Source organism: Triticum aestivum, chromosome 5B, assembly GCF_018294505.1.
Source record: "Triticum aestivum cultivar Chinese Spring chromosome 5B, IWGSC CS RefSeq v2.1, whole genome shotgun sequence".
In the NCBI taxonomy this organism is placed as follows: domain Eukaryota; kingdom Viridiplantae; phylum Streptophyta; class Magnoliopsida; order Poales; family Poaceae; genus Triticum; species Triticum aestivum.
The window spans coordinates 554,619,594-554,632,099 of NC_057807.1; the positions used below are offsets into that span (position 1 = coordinate 554,619,594).

At 41.0% G+C, this 12,506-nt stretch overlaps 1 protein-coding gene across 2 annotated transcripts; it reads right to left on the reverse strand.

Annotated features, from left to right (window-relative positions):
• Nucleotides 1–2,848: 2,848 nt before the first annotated feature.
• Nucleotides 2,849–9,982, reverse strand: LOC100192178 (protein YABBY 2). Of its 2 annotated transcripts, none has more exons than XM_044534330.1 (6): nt 9,727–9,982; nt 6,505–6,627; nt 5,596–5,722; nt 4,079–4,127; nt 3,909–3,984; nt 2,849–3,209 (listed from the first exon to the last, which is right to left on the reverse strand). In XM_044534330.1, exons 1-6 carry the CDS (start codon nt 9,796–9,798, stop codon nt 3,099–3,101), a joined length of 558 nt encoding a protein of 185 aa, XP_044390265.1. In that variant the 5' UTR covers nt 9,799–9,982; the 3' UTR covers nt 2,849–3,098. The 2 variants fall into 2 exon arrangements, with proteins under 2 accessions (XP_044390265.1, XP_044390264.1); XM_044534329.1 differs by having other exon boundaries at nt 4,079–4,130.
• Nucleotides 9,983–12,506: the final 2,524 nt, after the last annotated feature.

The window sequence follows — 12,506 nt, forward strand, 5'->3', positions numbered from 1 at the left end:
GCAGGTGAACTTTTATGGGTGAATCAAATGGATTATATGGCCCGCCAGATCACGACAGATTTTTGAAGAGACGGACTTCGAGCTAGCAGATACTCCATCCGTCCCATAATATAAAAACATTTTTGACATTAGCGTAGTGTTAAAAACATTCTTATATTATGGGACAGAGGGAGTATTATTCTTTTGAGTCCAAACACACTTAACTTTATATATCATGAACTTGGATTATATGTACCTATCTCTTGGAGTACAACAGATTTTTTCCCCCAAGTTCTAGGGCGGCAGCTATATCGGGCCTAGCTAGACCAATAATGCATGCACCCTCTTAGTTCTACATAAAGGAAGTTGGAGTGTACTCCCTCTGTAAACTAATATAAAAGCGTTTAAATTACTATTTTAGTTGTCTAAACGCTCTTATATTAGTTTACAGAGGGAGTACAAAATATGAAGTATTTTTCCCCAGAAGGCCAGAATATATGCTACTGCGACGCACGTGGTTTTGGTACCACCTGGTCTATTTACCATATGTTACACAAACTTGCATACATGTTTCTTGTCGCCTGAATACAAAGAATATACTACTTGGGCTTAACTATTTTACATGAAGAATATTTGGGCTAAAAATGCATGTCCTCCCATAGGTAGCTGGGCTGTTGACATACCCTCCCTTCCGGTTTATAAGACACAAACACATTTTTAGATCGTCGGGAGGTTGCGAGGGATTCACTTCCAACACATTGAGGATAAAGTTCCAAAAAAGAAATTACTTCCTTGGACGGGCAAACATTTCACTGAGGCAGGCCGCACTACCTTTGGTCAAGGCAGTCCTCACCTCAATCATGATCTATCACCTAAGCTCAATTGATATCCCGAATGAGGACTTGCAACATTTAGAGGATAAGAAGGGCTTTCCTTTGGGCGGATTCAAAATAAATTGGGAGACCGTTTGCTGCCTCACCATTCTTGGAGGGCTCAGGGTCGTAAACCTTGAGAAAATGTGCGTGTTCCAGGGTTCCATTGGCCATGGGTTGAATGTACCACCCCGGGCAGTACTTGGGTGGACACCAGTAGCCCGTGCAATACCAAGGACATGGACCTATTCTACACTTTCACTGCTATCACTATTGGGGCCGACAACATAACGAGCTTTGCCAAACCGCTTGGGCGCAGCATGCCATCGGAGTAAGGACATGGGTCCCTCTATCTTCGACATTTCAAAAAAGAAGAATCGATGCATTATGGATGCTCTCCATAACAATGCTTGGGTCTACCACATCAACTTGGACAACGGGCTCACGTTACAACACATACTTGCATTCATCAAACTTTGACGGGCCATGTCCCAAGTTCAATTCCAAGCCAGCAAAGCCAACACCATTTCGCGGGCCGTCCTCCGGGCATTACTCCAGGGCCTCTGCTTATCGTGCCCAATTCATCAAGGCCACATCAACTAGTTTCGAGGTTACTGTTTAGAAAAATTAGGGTCCTCATAAGTTTAAGTTCTTCACGTGGATCATCATTCAGAATCGAGTTTGGATGGCGGATGAACTCACCAAGCATGGATGACCTAATTGTGGGCCTTGCCCATGTGCAAGAGAACTCCAGAGATGGTAGCAACATTGCTCTTTCAATGTCGTTTCTCCCTCTGAATATGGACTATGGTGAGGAATTGGCTCGATCTCCCCGTCTTCACCCAAAATCTTGGCATGGCTTCAACGATGTCTAAACTTGGTGGATTGACATGGTACACGATTGGCATGGGCGGCGAAAGGTGTTGCTTTCCCTCATCGGGCTTGTTACTTGGGAGCTTTGGACCAAGCGCAATTCAAGAGTCTTCCACAACATTTCTACACCTCCTCACATCATCATATCCAAATTCTGTAACGAGGCACGGAATTGGGCATTGGCCGGAGCAAATCACTTGCGTAATTTTATGCCATGATAAAAAGCTTTTATTTTGGCCTTCGGGTTTGTAAACCTTGTTAAACTTCTCCGCATTTAATGAATGGGGTCTATCTTTTGCCCTTTTAAAAAAATCTATATCATCAATTTAACCAAGAAATATGAGTTATAAGTCAAAAATCAACCGTTGTGATATGTAACTCATATTTCGTTGATCAAATTGAATATGTACAGAGTACGTTCATGGTTTATGAACAATAAAGCAGTGGGTATTTTACATGAGGTGTTATAAATGGTATTATTATTCCCTCCGTTCCATAATTCTTGTCATGGTTTTAGTTCCACGACAAGAATTATGGAACAGAAATAGTACATCAAACTCTGTAGCGCAAACCATGTGTTCCTGTGACACTAGAGGCATACTGTTATAATACGAAATACGTGTACACAATGGATATTTGTAACTAGATATTGACTAGAATGTTCTAGAGATAAATCATCTTCCTGTACTACTTGCCCTCCATGTTTGTACCTGTATATGTACTCGCCCCTCGAGGCTCAGTAATCATACAAAGAGGCATGTACGAGCTAGGGATTATCCCTGTGAAAGGCGGTAACTTAACGAGAGAGTAGACCATAACGTTGTGCCATTAATATTAAATTGCCACTTTACCTTGTGTGACTTTTGGATATAAAATCCTTGTTGATCCAACATATAACATCCGTCAGTTTCATGTTTTCCATTAAGGACATGGGTGCTACATGTAAGCGTCCACTTTATAGGAGGCTTAGCTTTTTGCACGGCATGATGTTGCATTTTTATACGGATTGTGTATATAACCAAATGCAATCAACTGGGTAAAAATGTATTGCATCTTCTATGTAAGGTAATTGAGGATGGATGAAGTGACCTGCACTAGCCAAACCAAATCCTAATACAGACATGTTCAAGCAAGGTGATTATTTTCAAGCAATTAAACAACAAACTGGCGATCAAGGGATTTATTCAGACGTCTTCTACATGCATGTACGATAGCTAGCTAGCTGCATACACTTCCCATATGCCTCTTTCTCACTTCATGCATATCACTCGCTCATGATGTATGTACTCACTCACAAACTGATTCAGAAATTAACTTAGGTTTTCCTTCAGTTACTTACAATATGAAAGTATCATGCATATAGGAATATATGTCTCAGTAGAGACCTTGAACTTTCTGGGGGATAGGCGCCGCGATGGCCTCGTCCAGCTTCTTGCTGCTCTCATTGGAGCCTAGCCCGAAATGAATGTTTGGAAAATGCGCCCACTGAAATAGAAATAGGCAGAGTTATATAAATTAACAGTAGTATTTCATATCAATTGTTTCTGGAGAGATTCAGCATAGATATAGATTCTAATTTTTTTTAAAAATAGGATCCGGACCCCTCTGAAAGTATTCGAATTTTTTTAAAGGAAGATAATCTGAATTATGCCAGAATTTTCTGTGTGTGTTCAAGCATGCCCTAGAAATGACGCAGTTATATGCTGTAGTGTATGATATGGCAAAAGCAAATGGTAGAGCACTATGTAATCTAGCAATTAATATGTTTTCTCTTTGATCAGTTGTAAGTTGTAAGTTGTAACTCTTATACCAGAAGGATCCTAATGCCACTAACACTTTGGGTAAAAATTCTGTGGTCAATCTTAGCACCCCTAAAAACTTTTTATAGCTGGTTTATGCTCACTGTTACTCTATGTGTACGTAGATCAAATATGGATTTGAAATTCTGTAGGATTATAGACACATATCACAATTTTTAAAATCATAACGTTTTAGGGATGCTCCGTGCAATGGTAGCATGGTACCGCCCAACAACTAGAACATTTCTCTACACAAGACATACATTGAAACTCATGCTATAGGATCAATATGCATAATGATCAACTGTGAAGTATTGTGACATGCACATGTGAAACAGTGAGTAGTACAATAATAGCCTATGCATTATGCAAAAAATGTACTAACATTCTTTGCTGCGGTGCTGAAGGCTTCTCTGTGGCTTATGTCAGGATTGTTTGTTTTTATCCTTCGTATCTCCTCCCTGCAATTGATGTGTCAAAATCGTATTATTAGTACAACACAGCGCAGCTTAATTGCTGTCAGTGCAAGTTTGGAATTGATTGATTAAAGCTTACTTAATAAATCGGTTATACGCTGAAGGTACCCGCTGCCTCTTCTCAGGAGCTGCTGTGTGTAAAGGTTCACCAATATAAACTTAATCAGGAGCTAACACTTGACATGTATATTACTCTCAAATCCATCACTGAATATTATGCAAATACGAAGTTATTTATTTTCATGAATAGTTACATTCTGCGGCACAATGTTACTATTTGGTCCTGAACGACAAAGCTATGAACTCCTATAAGAGGTATATATGCTAAGTTTCTTAAATAAATTAAGTAATGCTGTATGGGATATTTAAATTTCATTTCTCCATTCCTTTTCCATAGAGCCGTATTCCTGTTTTGTTTCTAAATTAAATAAATACCAAGCACGTGAGATGTTTCAATACAATATTATAGTTTTCGCAACAACAAAAATACAATATACTACACATATTGTAGTTTTCACGTGAGGTACGTGTTCCTGTTTTGTTTCCATATAGTAGTAGTTAACCAACACCAACCTACCTTGCATTAAGTTTTTATTTTCTCTGTAGCTGAATTAGTATCATTGTAGAACATAAAGGCGCGCATATCTCATCGTAAATGTGTAATGTCTCCAACTTCCTAAAATTGGAGAAGGAACCATATTTTAGTTTTGGAGTCGGTTTTTGCCACACTGCAGGACAATGTGGGTGTTGGAACTTGCCCTTAGGATCTATCACATCAAATCACGACGAACACGCGCACGATTTTTTTTTTTTTTGCCAAAGGCACGTGCCTTACTTTTCCTTCTTTATTTTCTTTTCAGTTTTCCACAACGGTGTTGCAACTTGATAGAACAAAGCATAGCCGGTTGATGCGTATATATACACACACAGCCAGCACCACCGTAAGCTATTTCCTAATAAGACCCAAACTACTAAACCTACTCGGACACAACCAGGATACAATTCCTAACCGGACTCTCTAATCACCGGTTACCTTGAATACTATTGCACTGTCTAGGACACGTACGGAACTAGTCCTACACAACACGCTAGCTAATCCCAACACGGACACAGCCTAACACAATACGTTAGTCCTACACGGACTATACCTCGTACAGGACCAAGGCATGTACTACATACGTGTTGCCCCAATACTAGCATAGTCCAAACTAAAACCAACCAATTAACCTGCTAGACAAGATTATTGCTAACAGTGGGTTAGTTTACCATAACAATTTAAGCCAATATATCACCAGCTCTGTCTCTCACATTCGGTCTAACTAGCGGCGACAATCTTCACTTTTCGATGCTCTTCTTGAGATCAACTGCCGACACATGATCAATGAAACCATTATATCCATCTGGCAAACACACACACTAAAACCAGTCAAAGAACGTATATTTTTGCACTGGTTTCACAAGTTAGCTTGAGAGTCCATCATGGTGTAATCAGACGATAGTAATTTATCTATTTATGTTGGTCAAGAGGGAAAAAAACAAAATTTTGGTTCACAAACTAAAACGTACAAATAGAACATATATATGCATTGGTCTTACGTCTCATGTGGAGCATATGCTCTTGGTCACTTTTTGTTGAGAACATCATTGGCATCCGGTATTTAGAAGATGTGCCATAGTCCGGGTAATTTCCACGAAAGCTGATATTGTGGGCCTTGAAATTCTCCTGTCACCAAGTCAAGTAATTAAGTTAATTCATTAGGTTGAAGCATCATTATGGAGAGGAAGCCCTGAAGAACATTAGGCTAAAGCATCATTTCTTTTGTTGTAAAAATGGATTCATAGTATATTTAACTTTCAGTATAGCACACCATATAATACAAAGTAACATATGTTAATAGTACAAACTGTGCAAGACTTTTGCTCAAAATCAGTAAAACTAGAACGACGAACCATGGTGCATGGACGACACTAAAGACGTGCCATTTTTCCATGTGAGCTTTAATACTCTTTCCTGTGAGCAAACAGTGTGCATGCTGTAGTTTGTCTTTACTGTATAAAGTGTTGAAGCATGACATGACCCATGCATGCACGCTGGCTTTTCTCTCCTACAAAGCTAGAGTAACAGTTAGGGTAAGCCATGCTACCAGTTTCGTTTGGCATCTACTACAGGCCTCTCCCTTCCAGTAGGAGTCCTTACCATTCTTTCTACCCCCTATGGTAACACAGATACAAGTAATGCAGTAGTAACTAATTACACGGTAACATGTGAAATGTATACCATTTTATGTATAAGGGTGAGCTAATTAACGACACCAACCGTTACGACAGCTTTGAAAAGCACGCGCAAATTTCATGAATTATTAGTACTCCCTCCGTCCCAAAATTCTTGTCTTAAATGTGTGTACATATGGATGTATCTAGTCACATCTTAGTATTAGATACATTTGTATCTAGATAAATTTAAGTCAAGAATTTTGGGACGGAGGAAGTACTATTCATGTCAACCTGGGAATGATCTTGCACAGGTGGCGACTGGATCAATCCCCTCAAGTTCACCGACAGCAGGCTAGTGCAGTGCCCGCAACGGACGGTGACGATGTTCAGCATGCTATTACTTGGAACACTGACCTGCAGATTGATCATACGTAAGGGGACACAATTGTTGGGTTTCCTGAATTAATTAAAGCTGTAAAGAATATGGGCAGCTGAAGAAAATTACTAGTTGAAACCAAACAGCAAAACAAGACAAACAAAAAGGAAGAAACATAAGAACAAAATGACCAGCTCTCTGTGTGGATGAAGTAACAAATGCTAAATTCCAAATAAACATTTTCAAAAGGCTGATGCAGATCTACACACTAATATATGTTGATATGCACACAGCCATAGCTTTTTGCCCTCTGAACCTGGCTAAGATTTCTCTCTCTCTCTCCCTCTTTAATTAACTCCTGCCTGCTGTAAAACAGTCGCTCTCCATGACTTTTATCAGGGCTCTGCAACCTGCAAGCAGCTGGACCAAATCAGAACTGGGGCATCCTTTTCCAATGCCTGCCAATTGGTTGCCACCTTGCCCTTTCCATTTTCTTTTCAGATTTCCTTGTTGAGTGCCCTGGCCTGCAACCAAACCACAACCTGAAGAAGGACCATGTCCTAGCTATACTCGCTTTGTTTGATTCCTCACAGCCTTCTTTTCTGGGGGCACACACTCCCATAAGAATGACTAGTATAACCAAGTGAGCCAAATGCATCTGCAAATGATTGTGTTTGCTGTTGCTCGCATGAAGGGAGTTGGCTCAAATCACACTCCATACCTTGAGGTGCTTTTTTCAAGAAAAATGTGTGCACTTGCAATTCACACCCCATCTCATGCTCCCCCCCCCCCCCCCCCCCCCCAATCCCCCATTATTGTAGAGAAGCACAAATAGTATACATCCTGAGGGCGTTTTCTTAGAAAAAATAATCTGATAATGAGTTAAAATTGCCACACATGCATGCATGCTCTTCTAGTACCATCATTTCTGCTCCATGCTCACTTCAGTGCAAAAAGGATTAAAGATCACACCAAGAAACACTGTACTGTAGGAAAGAGAGGAAGATGACAGCGACGGTTCATGCAGAAGGCACTTCACGCGCGCTAGCTAGCCTTAGCTCACGCTCAAGCATACACTGTGCATGGTACATCGTAGTGGGGCATGCAGGTGTGTGAGTGTCTGTCAACAAGCTAGATCCATCTCTCCTTTTGAGCTAGCTCTCATGGGGAGGGGAGAGAGTGAGACGATGATCGAAGACAACATCTTGTGGAATTAATTCAGGATGAACATAAAATGATCAATTTAACATTCAGATTTGGTGGGTGGGAGATCTATCAGCTGACCGGATCTCCTTTTTAGAAGAGACCAATAAGACGGCATTACTTCAAGGTCGAAGTTCTTATTGGTGGTACTTGTACCAAGCATCTGCACATATGGACGAACCACACACTGAAGAGATATTGATAGCACTTGTCGCCTATGCAGAAGCTGACTGGAATAGGTACAAACACACTAATGATCGATAGCAAGGACAAACTAAATCCCAAAATAAGGGAGGAGGGAAATCTGAGGTCGCAAGCTCCTCTGTCAGTAGAGTACTAGTTGCAGTAAATTTTGACAAGTTTCATGCATCACTGCAAGGTGCAAACACCAAAACAAAAGGACATGGAGAGTGAGAGAGGCAGGTCTTCTAATATGTCCTTCGAATCAAGCTCAGATTTATAACCATCAATTTTCCAATTTAGTTTCGCTTTTATTTACTTGTACTTCCATTTCGACATCTGATCAACTCTTCCACAAAACCAAGGAACACAGCACTTTGTAAACATGACAGAAGAAAAAGCAAGGAAATCAACCGAGACAAAGCACAGCTGCACACTGCTGCACAGGAGCATGGAGAAGAGGAAAATAAGTATGAGGACAGGAAGCATCCCTTGCTTGGAATTTCTTGGTGGCAACTGGCAACTCACTAGCTAGCACAGTATGCTACTGTTCTATTCCAATAAATAAGTGAATATAAGGTGTCTGGATGTTGCGATGGCATTAATTCTAGCTAGCGTAAAGTAATAATACTCCCAGGGGAAAACGTGACTTGATTCAGATGAATAAAAAATACCCAAACAACTGATTAGACTGAGATCAATAACTTGATCCCAGCAACATTACGCCAACATTGCAGTGCTACTGAGATCATTAACTAATTAAACTTGCCAGCTTTTACAAATTATATTGACCCAAATATATAATTTCGCTGGTCATTTTTGTGCTTTGTGTTTAAGGTGAGGGGGGGCACATGGGCTGGTTGAGCGAATTTAAAATAACAGATACATCAGTTAATAATACACCAAAACTACGTTGTTATTGCATGCTCCGTGTTGGAAATTCATGTAGAAGAAAAGTATACGCGCAAAATCCATAAATTGCTTTAAATAGTTAGTTAGAATCAAAACCATTAGATGACATTAGAAGTGATGGTGCTCCATAAGCCATGTAGTGCTTCTTCTTGGAAAAGAAAACAACTAATATGCACAGTTGCACACATCAGCACAATAGATCATGAAAGCTAGCAAGAAATCCACAAGCTCGAGAGACAATGAAAGCTAGCCGGCCATGTGTTGACTAATCTTCCCAGTATCCATCACAAAAAAGAAAACTAATCTTCCCAGTAAAAAGAAGAGGCCATGAGGGATACGTGTCGGAGAAAATTAAGAAACAACAATTGGATGATGCCCTAATTAACGCAGATTCAGGATTAACACAGCCATATCAAATCACACACACACATATATATACAGGGTGGACTAACTCGACTCAAGAGAGTCATGCGTATGTGCATATGTCCACAGATTCGATGAGAAGATTGCAAGAAGAGAAGCAGTTCGATCTGTTCTGACGATTATGTGCTGGCCTTGGCGCTCTATTTTCAAAATCCTAACGAATTAACAAACAGAAAGTAGGGAAAGCAAGAAAAACTCTTGAGCTGCGGGCGGCGAGCAGAACAAAAGCAGCCCCCCGGCCGGTGCGGCGAAAGAAAAGAGGAACAAATCATAAATCTCTCGTTGAAGCCTTTTCCAACAAATCTTTGAAAAAGGACAGAATCCAGCAAGAAACTCGCTAGATCGCACACAGTTAATCCCACGCGTCTCTCCTGCTTGTAGATCTGCGCATGAAAGAGAGGGAGGGAAGGAGAGATTACCGCGAGAATTGTGTTGCAGAAGTTGCAGTGCACGTAGCAGACATGCTCCGGCGGCGCGATCTGTGCCGACATTATTTCCCTTGCGGACGTAGCAAGATACCTCCGCGAATAAAAGAAGGGGAGGGGGGAGAGGATGAGGAAGACGAAAGAAGGAAGATGGAGAGAAGAAGTGAAGGACCACGTACTACTAGTGGCCACAGTGCCGTCTGATATTTATATGATTATATCAGAAATGTAGAGAGAGAGAGAGAGAGAGAGAGAGAGAGAGAGAGAGAGAGAGAGAGAGAGAGAGAGAGAGAGAGAGAGAGGAGCTTGCTAGTAGTGCAAGCAGGAGCGGGAGGTGTGCGTGTGGGGGACGCTTTTTGCTGTGTCGCCCTCCATCGCAATGACAATTGATGACGGTGGAAATGCAAATATCACTAGTATTTTTTTTTTGGCAAGAAAATATCACTAGTATTGGGAACTCCCTTTTTTTAGAATGGGAACTCCTCTTCGTGCCCATGGAAGAATGGGCTACATAAATTTCGTACCGTCTTCCATTTTGCCACACAAATCTTCACCGGTTAAATTCGACGACATGGTAAAGGTCAGTCTTACTGTAAGAGTGAAAATCACTGATTTAACCTCGCACACTAGTTGGAGACGACGACAACGATGTTGGTCATATCCTTTGTTGGAGGTGTCATTGTCTAAACTAGACCTTGTAGCGCTTTTCTTACATTGCGGACACGTTTCTTATGTGGACAACATTCTAGTAACTACAAAATATTATGTTGGTATTCACATAGGATGTGACAAGGGTTTACCTTCCTCTCTCTAGACACAGTCTTCTTTATTTTGCCGCTCTTGACAACTTTGTGATAAATTTGTGGATGTGTGTATCCTTGGTCATAGAATTGGATTACAGTATGTGCACCAAGTATACTACACACAACTCGTTCTCAATACTGTCGACAGCGAAAAATGTATAGATGATGTGCAAAGCATAAAAACCTAAGTTGTTTCCCAGTGAGGACATATAGGAGACTAGAGAACTACATATGTGAACAATGTGGTGCTTTGGTAGTTGACACCATGATGCTTGATCAAGGAAATAACATTAATGCCTACTGGAAGTCCCAATCTAGGGATCCGGATTTCGGGCCTTTGGCAATTCAACACACCTTGGAAGGTGCCACCGATACATACCTTTGGGAGCGACGAAACATAGTTAGTGGTCAACTTGAGGTATGAACCATCCACATTGTCGAGAACCCATGGGAACGGGAGCCAGAGGGTGAGAAGTATGAAAACTCAAGAAGAAGTAGGAGAGTCTGAAGAGCACTATGTACAGGACACATGTCCATTATACTCTGACGGCCAAATCACAAGGGAAACTAGTAGTAAAACCGTGAAAACAAACAAAATGGGGAGACAATATAAATATAGTCACCTTGTTGACTCTTTTAACCCTCCCATGCCACTTAATGTCCCATGAACACTATACAACAAGACTTAGTATACAAACATGTGATAGGGTGCAGCTCTTGCTTTACCATTTAGAAGCATGAATGTTAAGTTACTCGACAACAAGCTTGCCTGCGGACTTGCACTACTGGAATCAGCTTCTTTGCCGTCCGCCGGACGGCAAAGGCACTGATCACGGACGGCAAAAGCCTTTGCCGTCAGCCAGCGGACGGCAAACCGTCCGGCTGAACACGTGCCAGCAACGGCCTTCTTTGCCGTCCGCTACCTGGAAACGGACGGCAAAGGATTGTGCCGTCCACCGTTGGTAGCCAGCAGACGGCAACGATTATGGATGGCAGTGAGGTGAGATGAGAGCCATTAGGGCTTAACGGCGTGCTTTGCCGTCAGCCAGCAGACGACAAAGAGGTTAAGGTCTTTGCCGTCCGCTAGCGGACGGCAAAGTGCTCAAACATGCCAGTCCCAGAAGTCGCAGGTATCTGCCACGTGGCACGTTTGCCGTCCGCTAGCTGACGGCAAAGTTTTTTGCCGTCAGCTAGCGGACGGCAAAGAGCCTGTACAACCCTGTTTTTAATTAAATTCATTCAATTTGACAGCAATTCACAGATATACACAGATATACATATATACACAACAAGCATATCCAACACACAAGTTTCATCATATATACATACATAACCAACACATATATAGTTCCATGCATCCTTACATATTACAAAAGTTTCACATTGTTCATCCAACACCGTTATCCATCCATCCATATATAACAAGTTCCAAACATGCAAGTTCATTGATACAAAATAAAAGCACAAATGGAAAATAAGCACTCCATCCATGCAAGCTTCCGTGAATTAAATCAAATCTGCAAAATGATACAAGATGTTAGAAGAATAAGAAGACTATAAGAGGTAAGCATACTTAAGTAAAATGGAGCTAACCTAGAAGAAAATGAAGAAGAAGAAGAAGAAGACTAGAAGAATACTAGAAGATGAAGAAGATAACTTAGCATATTAGAGATAACTTAGCATATTAGAGCCAACTTAGGTAAAATGGAGCCAACCTAGCTAATTATGCCATCTTTGAGTGAACTAAGCATATTAGAGCTAACTTATGTCATTTTGGAGAAGAAGAAGAAGAAGAAGAAGAAGAAGAAGAAGACTATAAGCTTATTAGAGCTAACATAGGTAACTATAAGCATATTAGAGCTAACTTAGAGCTAACTTATGTCATTTCGGAGGAAACAAAGCTAACTATGTATAGATCATTTTGGAGATTTGACATACCTGACATAGTTCAGTTCTCATGGTTCTTCTCCT

Coding starts and splice junctions, on each gene's coding strand:
- LOC100192178 (XM_044534329.1), bottom strand. CDS start 9,798: ATGTCGGCACAGATCGCGCCGCCGGAGCATGTCTGCTACGTGCACTGC. Junction 5,723..6,504: donor CTGTGCAAGATCATTCCCAG/GTTGACATGAAT, acceptor ACTTGGTGACAG/GAGAATTTCAAGGCCCACAA. Junction 3,210..3,908: donor TCAGCACCGCAGCAAAGAAT/GTTAGTACATTT, acceptor TTTCTATTTCAG/TGGGCGCATTTTCCAAACAT.